This window comes from Heloderma suspectum, chromosome 4 (assembly GCF_057233095.1).
Source record: "Heloderma suspectum isolate Gila_16-S chromosome 4, 16-S_ref, whole genome shotgun sequence".
NCBI lineage: Eukaryota > Metazoa > Chordata > Lepidosauria > Squamata > Helodermatidae > Heloderma > Heloderma suspectum.
Window position 1 is genome coordinate 62,202,894 of NC_139461.1, and position 26,247 is coordinate 62,229,140.

The window sequence follows — 26,247 nt, forward strand, 5'->3', positions numbered from 1 at the left end:
TTTGAACTCCTTCAAAGTAATTAGGTGTTCCTTGACCATATGTCTATCGATCTCAAGGTGCAATCCTGCCCCTTCAGCCTGTACTTCACCTTTGCCAGGGGGCTCATAGACCTGCTTTCAGGAGAAGACTGAGCCAAAGTAGGAATTGAGCACCTCTGCCTTTTCTTTGTCATCTGTTATCGTTTTGCCATCCTTATTTAATAGCTGAACAACCATTTCTTTCATCTGCCTTTTACTATGCACATAGCTGAAGAAAGCCTTTCTGTTGTTTTTAGCATCCCTCTAAAATGCTAAAAACAACAGAAGATAACCCCATCAAAACCCCATCAAAGGGGGTTGATGACTTTTAATTTGTTTTATCTCCAAGTAATTGATGTGTCTTAGTTTCTTGTAACACATCCCACACAAAAAATAATTGTCATTAGAACCATGTTTTGTGCTAATTTATATTTGTTTCACTTCACTGTGTTCAGGCAGAGGTGAAACTGGATTGGCCATGGGCTCAAATAACTTTCCTTGGTTCAAATACCCTCGAAGAAAGCGTGAATTTTCTATGGGAGTGGCTGGAATATGCTGTAAATGGGGATGTACCAAAACTGAGATTAGTACACTGTGCTAAAAATACAACTATATCTCTGCATTTAATTTTTCAGGAAAGGGACTCAGTGTTAATTGCAGTTATACTGACTGTGTGAAGGAAAAAGAGATTCTTTATTTAACGCGCGGGCTTAAGGCTGGAATCGTTTCCAAAGAGCCAGAAGCCCCGATTTACATTAGCACATTGGTTTTATAGACATTGTGACACATATGAAACGGCTCCTCCTCTCCCTCCCGCATGGGGTTGCAATCCTCAACATTTCTTCTCTTAGCACTATTGTTTATAATACAAGAACTGGGTTATAGGGTAGCCATGATAAGGAGAGAACAGAAGAGAACAGCAGAGAACAAGATATACAATTGTATGACCTTTGACAAGATAAGGAATTCCTGTGTCTCGTCAGCTTACAACAATATATTCAAGGGAGAAAGAGCTCAGCAAGAACATGAAGCATGAGACTGCATGAGGCTACTTAGTCTGACCCCCGATATGGCTGCTACATTCCCCCCTTAAATGCATAATTTCATTACAATTATAGCATTTTTGATAACCATACAAAGCTTTTTGTGACATACATATTACTTAGCCTCTTGTTGGGCTATTAGAGCATAGAGGGCAGCAGTTTTACTAGCTGAGACATAAAACAGATTGGTTAAACAGCGCATAAGACAAGGAACGCAGAGACATAACAGAACTTTTATGAACAATACTGGTAGAATTAGGATGAACAATGCTTTTAAGCTAGCTAAGATCTGGAAGCCAAGGGGTTAACTAATTGAGCTAATTGTTTTGTTTTATTGTTTTGTAAGCTACTATATTGTGCAGCTTGTTGATCTGTTCATCTACAGCATTGCCATTATCAGTTAAGTTAAAACAACAGAGCTTTTGGTGTGTCTCACAACTTAAATGATGAAGAAGGAAGAGGTAATCTATACCAGCTCTGTTTTCTAGAACTGCACCTCTTAGATCACGCAACTCTTTATTTAACAATGACAATGCCTGTGAGGTGGCATTTATGCTTTTGGCTAAGCTGCAAGCTAACCGGTTGATTTCCAGACCATCAGCCAAGGCTAAACCTGGAACCCCAACTAGTGACATTGCTAAGGCCAATTTTTTTTGAGTCAAAATATAACTGCACATGACTATTACAATTTTTAGTTAGTTGGAGTGCTCGAGGCTGCCATTGACGGATTTTTTCAGGCTACAGGGGAAGAATTGGCACCAGTTCAATTGGCGGCTGAGGCAACATGGGTGGTTATCAGACAAGTTGGCAGGAATAAATGACCAAGTGCAGGAATTACATGTCTAAAACCATCCATGAGGCAAAAGTATGTGGGCATCATTAAAAGATATGTTTTGAATTTTATTACAGTGGAAGGGGGCCAGGGATAGCTTTGTATTTTCTGGAAAATTTTTTGACAATTAAGCATTTGTGCACACGTAGCATTTGTTTCAGCAATGATGGGGGTGCGTAGAGTGAACTCTGTAGGGGGTAGGATCTTTGCAACCACGCCCCAATTAGCATTTTGGGAATAAGTTAAACTTACACCATAAACTCTTAACATGGTATCTTTTTGAATTTTCCCAGGATGTCTACAGACAGGTATTAGGCAAGAGCCAATAAGCCTGTTTGCAGGTATACCTCTTGGCAAACAAAAATGTTTTACTCTCGTGATGTTAGCCAGGTGAAGCCAGTAATTATCAGCAAATCACTGGGACAAACTTCTTTTTCCAGGGGCAGACCCCCCTTTTTGCACCTTATTAAGGAAACACAATGCAACACTACTAACACTACAACACGCATGTTTGATCTTCTTTGGGATCTGACCGTACGCAGGGCAGCTATTCACCTGGCAAGCTGCAGTAGGGTCTAGTCCCCTTCTTCAATTCTCCAGTTGCAGGTCTGACCGTACGCAGGGGGACAGTTTCCCGGTGTGTCCACAGTAAGGTCTAGCCTGAGTCTTCTTACTGCTTTTTCAGAATGATTTTTAAAGGATTTTCAGGATTTCTGTTTATGGTCTACTTTCCCCCTCTCGCTCTCTTGACTCGTGTCCAGTGTATCCAGGGTTTAACTCCAGCTGCTTTCATAGCTGTGGGGGTGGAAAGTATGACAGTTTTCAGTCCTCTCCATCTGGGAGTCAAAGGGTTATTTTTCCCTCTTTAACTCATACTTTAACTCTTGGTTGGAAAGGATGAACTTCTGTGATGGGAATGGCTTATTTTCTAAGACAAAGTGACGCTGGGCTTGAAGAACTTTGTTTAGTGTTTGGACTTCTTGTTGCTTGCTTTTGATGCTGCTCCAGTGTCAATTATGAAGTCAATGTCACGGCCCCTCTCAAGCTGTCTCCCTCTTCGCCCATTCTGGCCCCTTTGGTTTTCTCTTTTGTGTATTTGATTTATTTTATTTGAGCATTCATGCCACTAATGTCCATCTTGTCCACACTGGGCACACTGGTTCTTTTTTAAGAATCTTCTGCCTCTGCTGGGTCTTCTTCTTTTTTCTTTCGTCCACGTCTTTTTGGGCCTCTGGGCTGAGGGAGGGGGGTATACTGGCGATAGGCATTTGAAAGACGCTCCAAGTACGCTCTGGGGCCTCGGTGGCACCTTGCAGCACTTTAGACACTTTGGTCATATTAACTGACTTCTTCATACCTGCTTTCATGGCTTTTAACAGCAGGGTTTGATACTGGGTGAGGCGCTCTAGCCGCACTTGTGTTTTGGGATTCCAGCAGGGGGGGGTTACTTACAAGGAGACTTTATTGGGTAACTTACAGCACACAGGCGTACTTAATTTTTGGATCAGACAGCTTCTCTGAACCACGAGCTATTGCGCTAAATGGGTTTTTATACTATACATGTTACCCATGAGGCAGCACAACACTAGCAAGCATTTTCAGCATAGGCTAGAAGTGCTTGGTTCTCAGGCACAGCTTCCTGTAAACAACTTCGCTTCCCAAAGTGCTTGATAACACTTTTTATTTATTAGTATGGGAAGACAAATTTTTTCTCTTTCTTTTGCTTTCTTTTTCTTTGCTGATCTGCCTGTATTGCAGATCATGTTTCAAACTTTTTATATAAAACTTTCTGCTCCATGCACCAGCCTTGTCTCTTTATTTGTCTTTTTCAAGTTAAACTTACTTAAACTTTTCTGCCTTACACTAGTCCCACTGACACACATTTGGGATAGGCTCTTCTTCTCCTTCTAGTTAGATTTTCTTTATCTTAAAGAACTATTACATTATTGTGGCTACTTTACCCCAGGTAATAAGCTCCAGGCACAATCAGCTGCTTTTAATTTACCCTGGGGGCAACTATGGCCACGCTTCTTTTTTACAAATGTTTTTTCTTTGCCTTTTGCCTTTTCTTTTTCTCTCTTCTCTATCTGTCTTCTACTTTCTCTATTCTTTCTTTTCTACTTGCTTTTGTCTTTTCTCTTCGTTATCCATTGGGAACCACACTTAGTATCATTTGGAGTTGCAACTAACACTAATCTGCAAATATCACATATATTTTATGATATTTAAGAAATCATAAAATATATACAACAAACTTTTTCTGCAATTTAACACAATGAATGGAAAACACTTCTTGCATGGTAAGGCATGATGGAGCAGATCCAGCAATTATACTGCTCTTCTGGCTGAAAGCTCAGGGCTCATTAAAATCAAGGGACGGGCATACCCACACACGCAAAGAGTTCTAGGTCACCATTTTTGCATCGGCAACTCTATGCTGCATGAGTTCTGGCAGAAGGAAATCTAAAAGTCACAGATTAAACTCAGCCTGCTGTACACTGAGCTGACTACAAACATAGACACATGGTCCACAGTGATGAGAGTTCAAGTTTATCAAAAGCTTCATAGCACTGTCCATGGCAAGTTTGTGACAATTTAAAATTTTAGTTCATGTGCAGAGTGTCTCTAAAAAGCCCAGACATTGATGGAAGCAAACAGAGACGGCTCTGGGCAATGAAGATGTGATGTTTCCAGCAAAGGCTCTCTACTTTTGCATGAGTTTAAAAAGGGAAAGTGTGGCCCTACACCCCTTTTGACAGACAAGGGCCTTTAACTTTTTAGCAAGGCCTCTGTCTAAACAGAGCGGCACAGCTCAGCTCTCTAGCTGTGACGCTTTAACCTGGGCAACTCCTCTGTAAATTTTATTCTACTTCTGTCAGGTTCTCACAGACATTTTAAAAACTTACTCTTTTTTTTTTTTTCTCTTCTAACCTGGTACACGAAAGCACTGAAACACTGAGTGCCGAAACTCAGGACGCTGGGGGGTGATGGGCATCGCCTTATACTTGCATTTTTCAGGCAGCCATTAATCTTCGGGGAGGCGGTGGGGTGATTTGCAGGACTTCAAAGGCAAGCTTCTCAGTTTGTTTGTATTTGTAAATCCCAAGCTCAAAACAGGACACGATGAGGTACAGGGCCACCAAATTCTTGCTTTGGCACGGGCAACAAATAACTCGGGTCAGCTTTCTTCGCTGGGGTCTCAAACAGGAAAACAGTCTTAATTTAAAGTTGTAACATCACTGACAGCGTCAGCCAGCCAGCTACACAGATCTCATTGTTTTTTAAGACAGTTGCTCCAATATTTTCTTTTCTTCTCAATCAGGTTGGGTCTCCCAGCTTACACAGTTTATTGCAGCTTTCAGGAGCATGGTAGTAGCGCGATTTTGGCTTGGCCAGGAACATGCTGTCTGGTTTCTCGGTCTCTTTAGCACACACACTTAGGCAGTGTAACACTGGACACTCGAATCAGTGAGATTTCTTCATTGCAGGGAATCCCACGGCAAAAGCTTAATGGTTACGCTCTTCAGAAATCATATAGCTGATGGTCAGTAGCTACAGGCTCTATGCAATTTTAACACAGTTCAAAGCTAAACACGGTTACCTTGACAGAGATCTTCAACGTGGTCTTTCCGCTTCATTCTGCTTTGGGACAGTCTTATGGCACACTTTTCACTCGAAGAGGGGTCTAGCCTGTGCTCTGGGGGCTGATTCTTCACCTTTATTTTCTATTTTGCCTTCATCTTCTGGGTCTTCATTTTCAGTTTCCATTTCTTAGGGATTTTATCTCAATTAGGCGAGGTGATGATGTTGCACAACTCAGAACGTTGTGGGCAATTTTCCTGCCCCCCCCCTCTCGGCACGCTAGGCTAACAGCTACTTCTTTGGCCTTACACTCTCACGCTCCCACGCTTTGTTAAAAGCCAGACTGTCCTGCAACATTTTTCTAATTAACAGCCTCAGATCTTGTTTTTTTTCCTCTCAGCTTGACCTTGAGCTTTTTGCTGTTTTCTCTCTCTATTCTGAATCTTTTAAAAAAACCTTTTTCCTTCTTTGTTTGACATACATCTCAAGGGGGTGCAAGGTTTGCTTCCCCCACCACCCATAGCCTCCCTCCTAAATTGAAGACAGACACAATTAGGGAATGGGAATTGGTCAGTGAGTAAGGGGTCTCACTGGCCGACACAAGAGGATTTTTCACATCACGCACTTTGCTACTGGCCTGGGCACCCGGACGGTCAACGGTATGCTTCAGAAACCGCAGTAGCCACTCACACAATCATCAATCTCTCCACTACATCCATATGTCCCTGCCACCCACTTTTCCCACTTTTTACCAGAGCGGAAAACGGCTTCCCCAGCTTCCTCAGCTTCCTACTGAGTACTGGCGTGCTAGGTACTGGCGCCCACTCGGGGGTGTGATCAGGCCCCCCTTCTACCCGCAAGGAGTAGGTTCTTTTGTATACGTATACCACCAACACTGACCTTCTTCATAAGGCGGGGCCCTCTTTTTTTCTGCCCAGTGGCCTTTCTCCCTAAAGGCGGGGCCCTCTTTTTCCCATATACTTGCCTTTCTCCTGAAGGCTTCTAATGTGGGTTTCAACTCAATTGCAGCTGCGATACAGGCAGGGCTCAAGTTCCTTCCTCCGCTTCCCAAGGTTCTCTTGCTGCTCACTACCGTTTGGGCGATCCCGGTGCAGGCTTTCTCCCATTCACTCGACAAAAAGGTCGGTGGCGCCAAGAAAGGGAGGCATGCGCCGAGCTCGTCTTCCCGGTGCGGCGATCAAGAGCAGGCAACTGCCACCTGTCTGGCTCAGAGCCTGCCACATCCGAGTCACGGCACCATTTATGTTGCAGAACCCAGAGTCAGAGAGACCACGGAGTGAAGGAAAAAGAGATTCTTTATTTAACGCGCGGGCTTAAGGCTGGAATCGTTTCCAAAGAGCCAGAAGCCCCGATTTACATTAGCACATTGGTTTTATAGACATTGTGACACATATGAAACGGCTCCTCCTCTCCCTCCCGCATGGGGTTGCAATCCTCAACATTTCTTCTCTTAGCACTATTGTTTATAATACAAGAACTGGGTTATAGGGTAGCCATGATAAGGAGAGAACAGAAGAGAACAGCAGAGAACAAGATATACAATTGTATGACCTTTGACAAGATAAGGAATTCCTGTGTCTCGTCAGCTTACAACAATATATTCAAGGGAGAAAGAGCTCAGCAAGAACATGAAGCATGAGACTGCATGAGGCTACTTAGTCTGACCCCCGATATGGCTGCTACAGCTAACCTCAGCTTATTCTCAGATTTAGCCTTCCTGACGCCATCCCTGCAATTCTGTGCTACCTGCCTGTACTCTTCCTTTGTTACTTGGCCTTCTTTCCACTTCCTATATGTATCCTTTTTTGTTTTCAGGTCATCTCTAAGCTTTTTGTGAAGCCACACTGGCTTCTTCTGTTGTCTTCCACCTTTTCTTCTTGTTGGAATTGTTTGCAATTGTGCCTTGAGAATTTCCTTTTTTAAAAGCTCCCACCCATCTTGGACTCCTTTTCTCGTTAGTGTCGCTTGCCATGGGACCTTACTGATCATTGTTCTGAGTTTATTAAAATCAGCTTTCCTAAAGTCCAGGGTACGCGTTTGACTACACTCGGCTTTTGCTTCCCTTAGAACCAAGAACTCAAGTCTAACATGGTCACTTTCCCCCAGAGTTCCTGTAACTGCTACTTTATCCACTAAGTCATCTCTGTTGGTTAGGATCAAGTCAAGGATAGCCAATCCTCTAGTTCTTTCCTCTACTTTCTCTAGGAGGAAGTTATCTGCCACACAAGTCAGGAATTTCCTGGAGGGGCCCTGTTTTGCAGAATTTGTCTCCCGACAAATATTGGGGAAATTGAAGTCCCCCATTACTACTACATCATGGGTCCTTGAAACACTGGCTATTTGCTTTTCAAAAGTTTCATCCTCATCTTCTCCTTGGTTGGGTGGCCGGTAGTAGACTCTGACCACCAGGTTCCTTTTATTCTTTGCTCCATTTATTTAGATCCAGATGCTCTCGATGGGGCTACCAAGCTCATCCTCCTGTATTTCTGTGCAGAGATATGTATTTTTCACATATAGTACAACCCCACCTCCCTTTCTGTTCCTCCTGTTCTTTTTGAGCAAGCTATATCCTTCAATTTTCTGTATTCCAGTCATGAGAGTCATCCCACCAAGTCTCAGTTATACGTATTAAGTCATAATTTCCCTCCTGTACTAAGAGTTCAAGTTTGTTCTGTTTGTTTCCCATACTCTGGGCATTAGTATATAGACGTCGAAGACCATGTGCTTCATAGTCTGGCTTTCTTCCTACATGTGTCTGAAGACTATTATTGGGCACTATCAGAGCTGTTCTCTCCGTTGCAGTGCATGCGCCTACATCCATTGTTACCTCCAACATTACATCTCCCTTCCCCATAAGATTCAGTTTAAAGCCCTCCTGATGAAGTTCTTCATGCTGTGGCCAAACACATTCTTCCCATCCTTTGTGAGGTGCAACCCGTCCCTTGCCAACAGCCCATCTTCTAGGAAGTATAACCCGTGGTCCCAGAATCCAAATATCTCTTGCTGGCACCACCTTCGTAGCCTGTCATTCACCCGGAGTATTTTTCTTTCCCTTTCTATCCCTCTTCTAACTACTGGAAGGATGGATGAGAAAACTATCTGGGCCCCAAAGTTCTTGAGTTTCCTTCCCAAAGCTTCAAAGTCTGATGTGATTTCTTCGTAGCTCCACTTGGCGGTATCATTTGTTCCCACATGGATGAGAAGAAAGGGATACCTGTCAGTGGGCTTTATGAGTGCAGGCAACCTTTCAGTCACGTCTCTGCAGCTGTGTTGTAAAAAAGTACCAGTAAGATGCAGTCCCTCATTGCAGGGGAGTGTGGTGAATATGATGGCATGGGCCGGGCTGATCATGTGGGCTTTTCCTATAAATGTAGCATGCTGTGCTGGGACGAAGGCTGTACATCAGGTAGGGAAGAGCTATGCAATCAAGCATCAAACATGAGATGCTGGTTTATAAGAAACTCATATCCTTTAATGTTTAGATAGGGTTTAATGTTTGTTAGTTTAGGTTAAGAAGTTGGTTGCCTCTTTGGCTGCAGGAGCCAAAGAGGCAACCAACAAGAGCCATATCACTAAACAATATGAAAAGTTGTTGCTCATATGCATATATAGTGTCTTTGAATCAAAGGCAAATGGACCAATAGCTGCTGATGAGGTGGAAGACATCAAGGGCTCTGGAATGAGATGTAGACTAGGATGTTTTGGGTTCCTGGTCGACAGCTGGTTGGCCACTGTGTGAACAGAATGCTGGACTAGATGGGCCCTTGGTCTGATCCAGCATGGCTCTTCTTATGTACTTCTGACTTGACGTTCATTTGGTCACAACATTTTTTTAAATGCCCAGAAAAAAAAGCTTCACTGCATCTTCTGCTGTTCACATGATACACCTGTTTTTTTTAAATTAACAAGAGGCATATATGCCTTTGAATATAGCACTTTTGGAGTGTTCAAAGTAGATATATTTCTTAGGATAGTTCTGCATTTTATAACAAAGCAGAGAAAGAAGGAAGCACAAAATGGATTGTATTTTCTATAGTTATTTATATAATGCCATTACTGTAGATATTACTATGTAAAGTCTTGTCTTGTAAACCTCTCAGAGAGTTTAATAAATAAATAAAGTAGTATAAGCATAAGACATGTTCTGCCCCAAAGTTTCTAATAATGACGACTCTGGAAATAAACTGTGTGGTTAAAATGTTTAGAATTTTATATCTAAATTGAAGAGGGTTTTTTAAAGTGAGATATCTGACAAGGTACTGTTCAGAAGCAAAACATAATGTTCATATAATTTAGTGCCTTGGTTGGCTAAATTATGCCTGAGAGACAAGAGCAAAAGTCCTCAGCAGAGAAAGGATAAAGAGTCAGGGCATATATGCCCCTTGGGAGTGGTCTGCTCTGACTGCTGAATATGGGTATATGGAAGGTCTATTCCGAAGATCCAGGACCCTTCCTCCAGAGCCAGTGTTGTACTCATGTCCTCTTGGGGACTTCCCATAGGCTTCTAGTTGGCAAATGTGGAAACAGAATACTGAACTAGATAGGCCTTTGGTCTGATCCTGCAGGACTCTTCTTAACTAGGGGTGTCCGATAAGGATGAGCTGGTATGAAACTCTTTTGGGCAGCATAAGAAAGAAGACAGAGAGTGTCTCAGCCAGTTGGTGGCACAGGTTGTCCTATTCTGTTGTTACAGTTGTGAAATCCTGCTTTTTGGTCTCAATTGCTTTATTCCGCTGGTTGTCAAGGCACATTTTTCTTTCACCCTTGATTGTTGCCTAAAATTGTAGTCCTTCTTCCTCCTGCCCCCCGTTTTCTCACAGCAGCCCAGAGAATGTGACCATGTGTTTTCTTGTTTCTGTTGTTTAGGCCTGGAACAGCAGTCATGGCTCCATGTCTGGTGCTGTCCCTCCTCTTCTGTTCACATCTTGATTAATACATTGCATTGTAACTGTGGCCTGTTCAATTACCCCCGCCCCTCCGGTTTGATGTCTGTTTTGGCTTCTTTATTTCTGCTGTTGACACGGTTGCCATAGCATTCCCAGAGGGACTTTGTTTATAGTTTCATATGATAGGTGGGGAGAAGACAATGTGAACAGTGTTTGCTTAGCTTCATACTTTTATTATTTGACCCTACTTGTTTGCCTCTTACTTTTCTGTATCTAATTATTTATCTCTTGTTAGTGTCAGTGATGAGTTGGAGATTTTTACGAACAGCTTCTCCCAGGCACTTCATTTTCAGCATAATTTTTCTTCCCCCCTCCCAATGCCCCCAAATACATACATGTAAGCCAGTTCCCAAAATACTGTCATACTGTGATCAAGAAACAGAACCCAGGATAGACCTATTTAGATGAAGAGGCAGGGCTATGCAGACAGACAAAGCTTGATTTTCAGTGGATGTGGCACCAGAGGCAGAGAGCAGGTCGAGCCCTCATCTCAGTGGTATCTCCACATTCTCTGCTTTATTTTATCCCATACAAGTGAATGGTTGCCATTTACCCTACTGGGGGAGAAAGTAAAATGCTGCACTTGGAGAATGTTGTAGTGTAAGCAAAATCTCCCCTCCATTGTTGACACTGGGTGACCCAGCCTTTATTGGCAGGGTACTACAGTGGGGAATTCTCCCTCCACATGCACACTTCCCATCATAATGATGGGTGTTTATCTAGTATATGTATGGTGTGTGAGAGTGAGAGAGATTTCAGTTTTCTTGCTGAAGTTTAACCCCAAAAGGGATCTCCTTTAAGGTCTGTTGTCTCCCCTCTTCCATAGATAGCAACTTTGTGTTTAATTATTATAGTTTTAATAAAATATAGATACAACCAAATTAAGTATTCTGTTACAAAGTTGCATATCAGTATTAAAAATTATTTTAAAAATAATTTGTATCATGGTTGGTCCTCTAATTTAGATCTCCCCTTATTTTTTCAGATACATAAAGCTTCAAAAAGAATGTCCCTACACCAGGAGGACCAGCCTAACCATACTCTACACAGTGGGAGCAGATGTTTGTTATAGACTTTTAATGATGTAATTAACCAAGCCGTTCAGAAACTTGATGGGGTGGGGTGCAGGGGAGAAACACTACAAAGCGTTTCACAAGTGATGTTAATCAGACCATTCCATCTGGAATGCATTTCTTATAGATGTTATTAATATGGTGTAGGACGCAATAGAAGACCTTGTTAAAAAAGATATGCAATGTAGATTTTTCATTCATTTTATAGATGCAAGAAATGCAGAAAACCGTATCACTTGTGAAACTGCCTAAAAACTGAAAATGTGTAGCATTCAGTTGACATTTTAGTATACCTTTAGCATATATTTAGAATCCCTTTTTGTAGCATTTAGTATACAACATATTTTTATTTTCCCCCATATTAGTGATCAAGCAGTTTGTTATATCTGAATTCTATGTGTGCTGTTCACATAATTGTTAATATGCTATTTATAATGTAGCAATAAATGATTTAAGATTTTAATAAATATATATATATATATATACACACACACACACACACACACACACACACACGTGGATGCATTAAAATTTGGAAGTAATCTGAGTTAGCAAAGTTTTAAAATGTGATCAAAATAACATTTTGGTATATTTACATGTATTATGGCAAACACTAGTAAAATAGCTGTGAAATTTTGGCTTGGACCTATACATATTGGTTCTGTATGCAATTATTCCCTCTGAGCGTCAGCTCATTTTAAACAATGTGCAGGTATAAAGCAAAAACCTTAATCATGGATGTAAACCATGAAGGTTACTAAAAAAAAAAAAAAGTGTCCTTTTTCTGTTGTTCTGATTGGCTCCTCTCATGATGAACATTTTATACTAGAACATTTTATCCTAAAACAAACACTGAATAATTCCATAGTGGTCTGGATATGTTTAGATTGGAAAGTAGCTGTATGTCTGATATCTGTATGAGTTTAATAACATTGTTTTCATTTTGCCCTTGGGCCTGATGACATCTCAGGTGCAGTTTCAATAGACAGTCAATAGGCTATTGCAGTTATATCTGCATAAATACATTCTGCAATAGTTTATTCAATCATAAACCCTCTGAAATAAATAGGGTTACTCCAGAAGCAATGGTTTTATGGTTGTAGTAGTTATCCGATGAGTCAGAATTTGATTGCGCTTAACACACATGCTTTACCAAAAATGCTTATTATAAATATCAATCAGTATTTATTAATAAAATCCTTATTTTACTCACAAATGAAGGTGAACTTCATGAATGAACAAGAATGGTGTGTTAGATAACTGTTGCATGGTGCTGGTCCATAATCTTAGATCCACATTACTTTAATTATTTTATCCTTTTTTTGGCTCAGGAATAGTTTGCATAATGACATGATTGCTTAGAGAAATGAAAAGGTAATTTCAGTTTAAACTGAAGGAAACACTTAAGTACCATTGAAGTCAATGGGAATTCACTAGCACTGTTGTAGAATATGTGGCTTGTGAACTGTAGCCAATGCTTGAACTTCTTTGATATTTTTTTAATTTAGAAACCTTAAAGAGAAATGCAGTGTGTGCTATGCATTTTTCTTAGGTTGGAATCTAAGATAATGAGAGGTCTATGTAGTGTGAATGTGTCTGTAGTATATCTCTTAGATTTCTGTGGTCATGTTCTCTTCCTGCATGTGTGCTGCACCTGTGCATGGAAGGATTCCCATAAGTCATAACAGAGCCCTGTTTTTCCCCTTTCCACATGGTGTGCATGTGCAAACATCACACTAGGCCAATATGGGGAATGGGAGGCCTGTGGAGGAGAAATCATGCCATATGAATTTATACTTGTCAGGAAGTAAAGTGTTATTCTTCATGGAGTGAAAAAATGCACATTTCTAAGAGATAGAACAATACTTTTTATAAAGCCATATTTTTAAGGACATGGGATTAACATAAGATTGTGTTTGACTAAATAAATTTCATTTTTGCAATTACAACATATTTTTAAAATGCTGGTATAAGAGGATTATTACACTGTGATCAATTTTTTTAAAGTTCTTATAATACGATTTTCATGTTTACACAAGTGTGCCATGGGGGGCAAGGTGAAGGGGACTTTTAAAAGTTGTATAGTAGTTTCTTCTGTGTTAAAGTTTGCTGCAATAAAGTACAGAAGAACAGTTTAACTAGTGGAGTCATTATTTTCCAAAATGTCAACATATTATCTTTTCAGCAATGCCTCTGTGTCTTCTGTACCATCTACCAATTGAATGATTAGTTATTTTATCATATGGAACATGAATAGTTAAAACTAGCTTACTATGCATTCATGTGATGGCTTCTTCTGTGCTCACCATCAATCAGTTGTTTGTTTGTTTTTTTATTCTGAGGAGTCTACCAGTTATATGATATGATCTAAGGAACCCTTGCATTATCAAATGAACTGGCGCAGGCCAATATCCTCCTCAGTGTAGGTTCATAATATATGAACCAGAGTGGCTGGGTGACCAGTCAGATGGGCGATTAATAAATTTAATAAATAAATAAATAAATAAATAATATATGCAGTAAAGCAACATCCTGAGCTGACCCAAGACTCTGACTGGGGTCACACATAACATTAAGCCATGGTATGTGTTGTTGAATTGTGGGTTGTCATGATGTTAACAAACCATGGTTTGTTAATCACAAACTACCCAGAAAGAGAATCCATTGGTTTGTTGTTGGGTTGTGAACTCTGGGTTTTATAAGCCATGGGTGGTTGTTACATGTGAATCCAGAACGATGGGTTGTTTTGCAAAGCTACAGAGGTAGCGGGCAAGAGTGGTAAAAAAAATCCAGTCACTCTACACGCCGGTACTATAGTGCTGGAAAGGCACTGGGATACAGGGAGGGAGCGGGTGAAGGAGGAGAGAAACAAATAACCCAGGGATTGCGAAAAAAAAACATGGTTCTATAGTCTGCCAGACAGACCTTAGGTAGGGCAACAAACTGTGGGTTAAATAAATAATTGGTCAGTGTTATGTGCGAACCAGGCTTTTGTTTCGGTACAGCAGTTTCGGTACAGCAGTTTGGGTTAAGCTATTGTACCAACTACAGCTCACATTGTTAGAAGTGCTTAGTGATTATAAGGCTTGGAAAGAGACAGAGAAGTGGGGCTTAGTGTGAGCAGGAAGAGAGCAGGACTGGAGATGACTCATGGGCCATCATGAAGGGCCTGACTGCTAGCCTGTGCCTGAGCTGTATTTTAGTAAGAACAGGATTGAAACTGATATTTAACATAATAGGAGAACTTGCTTCATATGAACACCACAGAGTCTTGTGGCACTTTAAAGACTGACAGAAATGTTATGGCATGATAAATCTGTTAATCTTTAAGGTGCCACAACACCCTTTGGGGGGGGGGGGGGTTTGAAGCAGATGAACATGACTGTCCTTTCCTGAATTTGCTTCCCATGGAATATTGATAACAGCTATGATGGCACAATCAACTCTGCCTCTAAGGTTTAGGATGCCAATTGGCTAGTGGGCAGTTTGGAGAATCACATGTTAAACATATCTATCTGGAACATAAAAAGGCTAGTAGCCGTAATGATCACTTGAACTGACAGTGTTGAAGAAGAGTCTTAAGGACCAAACTACAGGTGACCTTAAACATGTGGATTAACCTTTTTGTATATCTCTTTAAAACTGCAGATACCAGCTGCTTGGTGGGGCAGTGGGGCTGGTCAGAATCAGGACTGCAGTGGGAAGAGAGGGGGAGTTTAAGCTCACCCTCCACCCCCACTGCTGAATCTCAATGAAAGTCACTCCTCCAAACCTTCTGTTTGCATCAGGAGGGATGCTCCTATTGGTTCCAATGATAAATCATGGCAGCTGTTTGTATGGTTCCCACATGCAAGCTAAAGAGGTTGTTGATTGCACATGAGTACACATACTGGTCCACATACTCCCAGAAGCAATCACATGTGGGGAGTGGAAGTTGATGTATAAGAACCAGACCAAGCTGTGAGATACAGTGAAAAGAAAGCTGTAATGCTGGGTAAACAGTGCACTGAAAAATCACTGTTGTCTGAAACTTATAGAAACTATCAGTCTCTTCCAGAGAGAACTAGTTTTAATCTTGTTTAGCAAGAACAAGACAAAAAACTTAGAAACCAATTGGTTGACTGTGTACAGGCAAAAGCCTCCTTTATTAGATGCATGAAGTGGGCTGCAAAAGTGATAGGTATGAATTTCAGTTCTCACCTATTTAGGCATGATCAAAACATTTATATTGTACTCTATGCATGTTATAATTAAATTCTATTATTCTTGGGCATTATTTTTTTTTTTAAATGCTACCATAATGCACAAATGGCAATACAGTCTTTACCTTGTATGTGTGGGTTTTTTTTAATGCCTTGATGATGAGACAAAACTTTTTTTTTTTTTACACATTCCAGGGCAAAGTGAAAAAGAATCCCAGCAGAAAGAAAAAGGTAAGTTATTGAAGAGTGTCGCACATAAATCTAAATTGTTGCATCAGTACAAGAGATAGAGCTGGGATTGAGAAAGCAAGCAGTTGTCCTATTGTAAAAGTTCTGGGCCTATATGTTATAGCGTCAAAGTAGATGAGACATGGGGTATCTGTAATATCTTCTAACGTTCATTTTATCTCCATGCATGCTACTCTGGGGGCTGTTTTTTTGTGTGGAGCAGTGGTTCAGACAACAGTGATTTTCCAGTACACTGTTTACCCATAAATAAATTTATGTGTTTATAAATAAATAACAAACATCCTTTTCTCTAGCTGTAAACAGCTGTGGGGTACCAATTTGATATAATCGCATTGTACCTGTCTTTTTCTTTTCCTTCTGTGGCTAGCGGCAGATTTGGTGAGATTACTTAAGTCTGAAAAATGACATGGGGGAAGACATTAACCCCCATTCTCATCAATATGGCACTGATCCATATCACCTGACCCAACAAATGCTTTTAACCAAAGAAAAAGATGTCAGGTACCTCCCATATTGGATCCAGTTTGTCCCATGGTCTCAGCTCAGCAGATGCCCTTAGCATTAGGGCCTTCATGCTTGGCATTTGAGAATGAAATTGTGGTCCAGAATTCTACTTGTAGTCTAATTGGCTCATATGATTAATGTTTAAAACTCACTGTACATCTAAAAGCTGTTATAAATTTACTTAAGATGAGAGTACTGATAAAACAAATGTACTAGAAATGTATATTGCATATTCTAGTGTGAAGACCACTTCACTATGTTCATTTCATTTAATAACAATTTCATTTAATAGTATGAGTTTATTTTTGTAAAGGACAGCCAGTCATAAGAACAAAAGAAGAACCATGCTGGATCAGACCAAGGGTCCATCTAGTCCAGCATTCTGTTCGCACAATGGCCGACCAGCCGCTGATGGGAAACCCACATGTAGGACATGAATGCAACAGCACCCTCCCACTCTTGTTCCCTAGTAACTGGTGTACAAAGGCTTACTGTCTCTGATACTGAAGGTAGCATATAGCCATCAGAACTAGTAGCCATTGTCCTACCAGCCTTATCCTCCATGAATTTGTCCAATCCGCCTTTAAAGCCATTCAAATTTATATCCATAACTATTTCTTGGGGTAGTTTAATTGCGTGCTGTGTGAAGAACTATTTCCTTTTATTTGCCCTGCATCTCCCACCAATCAGCTTCATGGGACAACCCTGGGTTTTAGTACTATGACAGAGGGAGAAAAACATCTCCCTATCCACTTTCTCTACACCATGCATAATTTTATACACCTCTATCATGTCTCCCCTTCCCCAGCTTTGTGGCAGACCAGGGATTAGAGTATTTGTGTAATACTCTAGCCATTTCACTACACTAGCTCTCCTTTGTGAATATTTCTAAAGCAGTTTCCCCCAGTCTGATTGGCCTCCAGTCTAACACATCTGGAGGATGCTAGGTGGGGAAGTCTGTTCTAGACCAGGGGTGGGCAGAAGGTAGATCTCTAGATGTTTTGGACTTCAACTCCCAGAAGTCCCTGCCAGCATAGCCAGTGGTCAAGAATGCTGGGAGCTGAAGTCCAAAACATCTGGAGATCTACTTTTTGCCCATACCTGCTCTAGATAATACCAGGGGAAGGAGCCTTGCATCCCCCATAATATATAATTATGGCCCAGTATTTTCATTCTTAGTAAAATGGAAATAGCATCACTGTGGCATTAGAGGAGCAAAATTGTTTTCTTTTAACTATTATTCCACTACCCAGACAGTATGGCAGGGAAACACAAAGAACTGCTGTATAAGATGTCTCTCAGTGCCTCCTTGCTACATCTTGTGTCCCTATTATACAGCACTAGGAGATGCAGGAGCTTGTCATTTCCCTGTTAGTTCAAGAATATGATACCATATGGTGGATTGCCAACACAATGTTCTAAAGCATATGGGTGTTCTTGGAAGGTATCCATAAAAACATGCCTTCCAAGTCTTGGGAAATTAGATCAAATAATCCTAAATTTCTGTTTGCACATTTGTTTTTTACTGATCAATTATCATATTGTGATAATAGACATAATTCATTAATGCTCACATATTTAGCCAAATCCTTTAAAATCAGGTATAGAGGTTCTGACTTACTTGATCCATAACCCTTCTAGACTGTTGACCATCCAGACTAGATCAACACAGGGAACTGAGTCCCTGACAAACCATAGAACTATATGTGGCCCAATAGCTTGCACTAGCTCAGTGGCTTGCAATGACCTCAGAGACTCATGTGACTGGTAAAATTGGTTGTAAGAGCACTGGGTTGAGAAGAAGGCACCATGGGTTTTTTAACCAAGTAAACCTCAGTTAATTGTTCACTGTACTTATTTATTTATTTATTACATTTCTGTACCATCCAGTACTGAAGTTCTCTGGGCAGTTCACAACAATTCACAACAATTAAAACTATAAAATACAACACAATAAAATACAGTATAAAAGTTTTAAACTACAGTATAAAATAAAAACAAAAAACAAAGTAAAGCCTACCAGGAGGGCAAATATTTAAAATATATTAACAGATTTAAAACAACAGAAACTGAGAGACTAATATACATGGAAAATAAGGCCTTCACCTGGTGCTGAAAAGAGCAAAATATAGGCACCAGGCAAGCCTCTCTGGAAAGTTCATTACACAACTGGGGTGCCACAACTGAAAAGGCCCTCTTCTTAGTAGCCACCCACCTTACCTCCTTTGGTGGGGGCTCCTGGAGAATGACCACTGAAGATGATCTTAGGGTCTGGGCAGGTATATATGGGAGGAGACAATCCTTCAGGTAACCTGGCCCCAAGCAATTCAAAATAATTTCTAGTCATTGTTGGAATTCACACAAGTTTATTATTATTATTCCTCAGTGTATCACATTCCATATGCAAAAGTGTTTGATGGTATTTAGCTAATTCACCTTCACCAGGTTATCCAATTAAAGAAATCTCAGTTAATTAATCATAAATGTTGTAATTATTTTTATTGTATTTTTTTAATCCCGCTTTTCAGGCAAATATTCAAGTGGCTCTCAGAGGGAAAAAATGAGACATGCCCTCAGGTTTACAAATTAAAAAGACAAAACACACAAAGGGAAGAGGAACAGAGGGAAAAGGTAGAAGAGAGAGATCTGTTTGATAATGCCAGAACAAAGAGCCTCTCCTTCTCAGCCCTGTCCCTGACCAAAACATTTAGGCTTTTAAAAAAGCCCATTGGTACCAGTGGAAGCTTTTTTAAAAAAACGAAAAGAAAAAAAAGCCAAATTGCTGCATGGGATAACTTGGGGAATGGTTACAACACATGGGGAGGGGGGTTAATCCTTCCCTCTTCAGCCACCCCCCCCCCCCCGTAGGCTCTCCCTGCAGGAGTTCGGTCTTAAAACTCTGTTAGCCCCAGTGGAGGTTAATTGTATGTCCCAATAATACTTGAACTGAAATATTTGGCTAGTGGAAAAATTAATATAAAACACACTTCAGGAACAATCCTACGGCCCCCTAGACAGCATCTAGGGGGCCATTTGGGATGGATGGATATATATATATATATATATATATATATATATATATATATAATTTTTTAACTCTTTTGACCCACTGTTTTATTCTTTTACTGTGTTGTTCACTGCTCCAAAATCTTCTGATGTGGAGCAGTATATAAATATTGTAAATAAATAAATAAACTTCAGATTCCTGAATCTGAGGTCGGAGACAGCACTCCAACCTCTGACCCAGGAGACTGAGCTCCCTACCCCCTCCCCCTCGCAGCCAGAGAGGAGGGAAAGGGGGCATGCCGGTGGGAGGGGAGGGGATGGAGAGGATGGTTTATGAGGAATCTTCCAGCCTCTCCAGCTTCCTTCCCTCCCCCTCCCCGGTGCCTCAGCTAGATGGGCAAAAACGCCTGCCAAATAAAAATGCAGGGCAGGAGGAGCCTAGAGGCAAAGGCTGTCTCTGCATTTCTCCTGCTGTGCGTAGTCGCCGAGTTCGGAGGACTGCGAACCGTAATGAGTTCAATTCAGCACCACACAAGTAAACTTCTCGTGGATCGGGACTTCCCCTTGTTCTCCTCCCCTTTTCAGTGTCCCCTCCTTAGCAGATTGGGGGTACATAGGGGGCTGCAGTGGGGAGGTGAAATCCATCCTGCCAGTAGTTTCTGTTCTGCAAGTGGTTTCCATTCTGCTGATGGATAGCCAGTGTTGGATACAATCCAGTGTGGTTTAATATTTTATTCAAACCATCTCAGAGCTTTATGTGGAAATTATTTTTACTAGGATACTTGGAGAAATGTAAAGACAGAGGGCGGTATCCAATTATAACATTCTGCAAACACAAATAGTGCTAGCAAAACTCTGCCAAATCTTTCTGCTGCACAAGCACTTGCACATTACCTGTGCAAGTGGTTGTGCAGCTTATGCAACTGTAACTAGTTGGATTCTCATCTTGTGCATAGTTGAGAACCTAGTTTCTGCTAGTGCAACATCATTTGCACTAGTGGAATTGCACAGTTGGATACTGCCGAATAGCATGAAACTGCAAACTATTGAAGTGAACAGTTAAGTTACAATACTTACTTCATGAATTATTGTGCATTTAAAACACACCTTTTCCAATGTTTTGAAACTTTGGGAGAAATCCTGTGTTCCTTTTTAATCTTTTTCTAGCTAAGAAGAAGAAACCGAAATTGCTCAATAAATTTGATAAAGGCATTAAAGCTGAGCTCGATGCTGCAGAAAAGCTGCGTAAAAAGGTAAACCTGAAATTCAGCTGTGTTCATGTTTATAATCACTGGAGACAACAGGAGGATCAAACATAAAAATCTGGGCATACAAAGCCTCGGTATAGTGCTGATGTAGCTCAAACTGTTGTAATCCCATCTATTGGCAATGGTGGCAGCTGACAGCATTGGAAGGTGTGGGTGAACAATGACAGCAATTCGGCTTCTTCTGAACTACAGACAAACAGTGGCATAAAATCACCAGTGTTTCATATGTGCCCACAAACACCCTAATATATTTTAATTGATAGGCCACACCACAGTGGCTTTAGGTAAGTGACTACAAAGACCCCTGAGTATAAAAAATAAATGACTTAAGATCTGTGAAACTATATATCCTATCCAGTTTAATCATGGAGGGAAGAGTGCACAAATAAATTTACAATGCATCCATGAGTGATGGAAGCTGGGGGGGTGGGGGGGATTTATTGTTTCTCATATGTGCAAACTACTTCCTGACTAATTCTCTGAAGGACATCACAGCTGTAAAAAAGCCAGAAAGAAAGTACCTAAAAACTTCCTTTTGATGCCTTGGAAGTTGTTAAATCCAGTGGTAGTAACCATTTCTTCAGGAAAATGGGGCTCTGTGAGAAAGCACTGGGGGTTAAACATAACAGTTAGTTATGACTAACCTAAGTTCCATTCGTTTCAGGAGGTGTACTCTAAGTAGGACTTAAGTTAGATTTTACCCAGGGAGAGTGGGGATCGGCAAAAAATATGCAAATGCGATTTAATATGAGAGAAGTTTTTGGAATTGGCAGCCGTTGCAATGTCAGCGGAACTTGACAGTCAGTCAATATGAACAGACCCAGTGCTACATGTCTAATCAGTAACAGCTGGCTCTTGCCCTCATTTTGCTTGCCATGGCTTCAATATGGGGTGCTTTGTAATCCCTGGTGCACATGGCTTATGGCACTATCTTGTGGGGCTGGTCGTTGTGAGTGGCCTGAGGGAATAAATTGTGCACCTGATAAGTACATCAGCCTTGGGATTTTGATCGACAGCCAAGCTGAAAGAGGATCTGAGGTTGTGTTCTCTGGCTACAAATGACACATGTTTATTAGCATAGTAGTTAGAAATTATATGTTCAAGGAAATATTTTTCCTTATGTGTTTTAATAACATATCTGGGGCTGTTCCAATTTTACCCTGGATGTTCAGTGGAAACCATTTCATTTTAGAAAGGATTATGGTATTTTAGATTCTTTCCTGGCTCTCTTCCATGATCTGTATCCCTTTTAGCAACCATCTAATAATGTATCGGTTAACATATGCTTTTTACAAAAACTATACATTCTTGGTGTTTTGTTTTTTAAAGTGTTTTTAACTACAACAGATCCCTACCCCCTTCCGTGACATCATAAGTGGGCAACTTGTGGCCCTTCATATGCTTTGGCCTACAACTCCCATCAGCCCTAGCCAGCATAACTAATGGTGAGGGATGATGGGAGTTGTAGGCCAAAACATCTAGAGGACTACAAGTTGCTCACCCTGCCATACATTCTGTTAGTTTACTCCCTTTCCCCACAAAAGTTTTTAGAAAATGATTACGGGATTTGTTCACTAAAGACTTCTCAGCATTTTACTAGTTGGTAAAATAATAATGAATGCTAATAATTTCCCTACTCATTATATCTTGCAAATTACTAATGATTTCTGACTTTCAGGGGAAAGTGGAAGAAGCTCTGAAGGCATTTGAAGTATTAGTAAGCAAGTATCCCCAAAGTCCGCGGGCAAGATATGGAAAAGCCCAGGTAAAAAGTGTGAAAGCTATATATCAGAAGTCAAATTGTCTACTTTTGTATGTCTCTATTTATAATACATAGTTAAAATTCATTTTAGGTTACAGATACCGTGCTAAAGAATACTGGGGATCAGTCCCTGATTTCAAAATCATTAAGGGTGCAATCCTATTCAGATAGGCGTCTGCCTCTGAACTTGGATGTGACTGCCTATCCAATGCAGGGCAGGAGAAGCCCGGAGGGGACCATTCCCTTCGTGCTTCTCCTGTCCCGTATTTTCAGCTAGACATCTGATTGCAGCTGTCTAGCCGTGGGAGGGTTGAGCGGGGGAGGAGGCTGCTGTATGACACACTGGATGTGTCGTACAGGCATTTCTGGCCTCCCCGCCCTGGAACGCCCCTTTTCGGCTGCTCCATGCTCCTTTTGCAAGCGCGGAGAAGGCAGCGTAGAAGTGGGGGGAGGTCAGTTCTCCGGGAACCAAGCTCGGAGTGCAGGCTCTGAGGCTGGTTCCCGGAAAACCAGATATCCTATGGCTGTCTAGCTCCTGTCTAGCGGCCATAGGAGTGTTCCCTCCATGACTGTATTTTTTATAAAACACAGAAATAATGATAGCCTATCCCACAGGATATATTCAGGGGCTATTTTAAATGTCCCAGGGAATGGTCTTTGAGGTACACGATGAAGCATCCTTGCTGTAGCTAAAAAGGTTTGAGTCTGGTGAGTGGCAAGATGGCAGGCCACCTGGAAACCCAGTCTATTAGTTCCATGTTGAAAGAGAAGTGGCATATAAATGTAATAAATAAATTATGTTAATCAGGACTAGCAAAAGGGAAGTAAAAATAGCTTTAAAATACTGTATTTAATTACCAGTTTTCATTGTCACACTCATTCCAAAACTGCAGATACTCTAACTTTGGGGGGTGGGGGAGGGTTAGGTGTGAATCTCCTACTGTAAGAGAATGTCTATTTCTATGTTTCGGTTGAAAGGTTTCCCCAGACCTTTTGTCTTTTTTTAGTTCTGTGTCAGCTTACAGTAATTTGGATATTTATAAAAGGAAACTAAATGTGGTCCATTTATTCATAATGGATTAGATCCAGAGCAGAGTTCCACTCGCGCTGGAGGAAGGGGTAGGAAGGCCATCTTCACTGATTCCTCCTCCCACAGCCTCTTTGCCTCCTGAAAAGCTGCTCCAAAGGGTTGGGGACCCAGCAGAGCTACATGAGAGGCAGTGACGGGCAGAGGAGGGAGTGGAGGAAGAAGGAGGAATAGGGGAAGATTGCCTGCCCATCTTCTTCTTCCAGCAAAGAACCTCTACTGGGTCCCAGTGCCTTCCATGATCTCAAAGACCTTCCGTTAGTGGAGCAGCCAATATGGAACTAACCTAATGGTTTACCTTTCTGTGGTACATTAGGCAGACATTGGACTCTTAATTGCCAGATGACTGAAGGTATTTGAGATACCATATTTTCTTTCATGGCATATTCACATCACCATTTGTGCCTGTTACAGTCATATTTTTTTTAGTCAGCCTCTGCTGAGCTGATCATATTGAGACCAGTCATCACCATGTTCTAATCTGGGCCATGAATGATTTTTGACCTTGAATGCATGTGCAGTTTTTTGAGTGGATGAGATTGAGTGCCAAATGCCTATCAAGAATCTGCTCAGAAAATGAGCAGCAGCAAGAGGTATGCACAGTATCGGCCCAAGTAAGACCGGATGAAAATGGGCAAGAACCTGACTAAAAACTGCAGATACTAACAGCTCAAGATGTAAATGATCTTACAAAAGGAATCTCTTATTTAATGTGGCCAGGGCATTTTCTTCTCAGCTGTGAAAACTGCAAATGGTTAACTGAATATTCCTTGATGCCAGCACTGATTCCTTCCTGCTCCTTTAACAGCCAGCCTCTTCTGAAAGAAGAGAGCAGGTGACGTAATATAACATTTCCTTTCACGAAGAGTAGAGGCTAGATACCTCCTGCCTTTCCTGCTTTGGATGTCTCTCTGCTTCTCCTTTTACATGTGATTAAGCAATGGCATTCCCAGTGATATGTTCTAACATACCTCAGATTACATAGCCCTAAAATAACATGAGTACATACCCTAATCAGTCTTCCTGAAATTACATGATGGGAAATGGGGGAGTTCTGCTGTGTCATTTCTTCAGTAGACAGCCGTCTAACCGCCCCCCCCAAAAGCGAGCAGTCTTCACCTTAAAGTCTTTTAAAGTAACTTTCTAATAAAACTTCCCATTCTGTAAAGTCATTTCACTATAACTGAAATGAAATATGGTTTATACTACCTTTGAACAAGTACTGTATGGCTGATCTAAGCTTGATTTGATTATTGAATTGCCTAATGAAAAACCATTGCAGGCATCCCAGAAAGTATGCAGAGGGGGGGGAAACACCTGCTTTGAAAATGTATTCCCTTTTTAAAGTAACTACTGTGGCGGGCTATAGGGCTGGGGTCTCCAAAATGGTGCCCATGGACAGAAATGTGCTTACAGACACCGCTCTTGATGCCTACCAGACTCCTTGCCCCTCCTTACTTTTATTTTGTTCCTTAAGATTTTTTTTAATTAATTGGGAGGCTGGCATGATGCAGAGTGAAGGGTGGCCCTCCAGTGCCATTTTTATTTGTGTTTAAAAGAGTGGTTTTGTGTATTGCAGGTCAGACTCCACCTGTTCCTTGTACTTAGGTTCTTGGGCAAGTTACTTTTCTTTTAGTCTTACCAGTTTGCCTTCTGGGAAATGAATGTTTGGTGACTGGCTATGCCCACCATGTCAGCCATTTGATGAATGGGCAAGTCCCAATGGCAACCATTTTGTGAGAGTGCCCACAACACTCTATCAAAATTCCAGATGTGCCCATTGCCACAAAAAGTTTGTGGACCCCTGCTATAGAGGCTGTTTAACAGCTCTTCAAATGTTTTTCCATGACGCTTGCTGTACTTTTCGGTGCTTGTAACCTAATTATAGCTTGAAAACATATGGTACAATATGGAATCACATAAATGTTATAAATTTCAAACATTTTAACTTATTTTTATAAAGATATAAAAATTTTATAATGAAATATTAAAACCTCAGTCAAACAGCTGCCAACTAATTAAAAACGTTTAAGACAAACAAAATGTTCACTGGTGATTTCAGTATGGATTAATGATTTATGGTCCCATACAGAGTGAGGATGACTTGGCTGAGAAAATGAGAAGCAATGAAATACTACAGCAATCTATCAGTACCTACGGTGAGGTGGCTAGCCTACCAAACGTCCCTGATGATCTGGTAAAACTGACCCTGAGACGACGGGCAGATAGGCAGCAATTTCTTGGTAAGGTTCTCAAACCAGTATTTACCTGTGTGAATGGGGACTGCATGTTCATGAATGGGGTCTGGGGCAGCCTCATACCAGGAATAGGGTGGCCCAATCCACTTTAGACTGTGGCCTCACCCAAAGGCCCTTGGGTTCCCCACCCTTGTTCAGGGTCCACACTTGGATCACATGGGGCAGTACTAGGCCTAATCATCATCTACTGTAAACGTGTGTAAGAACAGATCCAACATTCCCCTTTGCAGAGGAAGATCATGTAGGCAACCTGATAAGCTTCCAAATAAATCAGGGTTTTTTGAAATGTAGCTTTACATTATTTCATTTTTTGATGGGTAGCATACAATAGTATTGAATATTAGATAGCATCTGATAGTTGACATGGAATGTCATTTATTTTATAGCATGTGGTAG

The 26,247-nt window shown here is 41.0% G+C and overlaps 1 protein-coding gene across 10 annotated transcripts in view; it reads left to right on the top strand.

Annotated features, from left to right (window-relative positions):
* ASPH (aspartate beta-hydroxylase) overlaps positions 1–26,247 on the top strand; it is a 198,530-nt gene that overhangs the window by 99,388 nt on the left and 72,895 nt on the right. For all 10 annotated transcript variants that reach the window (XM_084849445.1, XM_084849446.1, XM_084849447.1 and 7 more), the window contains 4 exons: positions 15,913–15,948; positions 20,644–20,729; positions 22,423–22,509; positions 25,686–25,836. In XM_084849445.1, the coding sequence (XP_084705571.1) occupies positions 15,913–15,948; positions 20,644–20,729; positions 22,423–22,509; positions 25,686–25,836 (360 nt within the window). The remainder of the gene's footprint in view (positions 1–15,912; positions 15,949–20,643; positions 20,730–22,422; positions 22,510–25,685; positions 25,837–26,247) is intronic.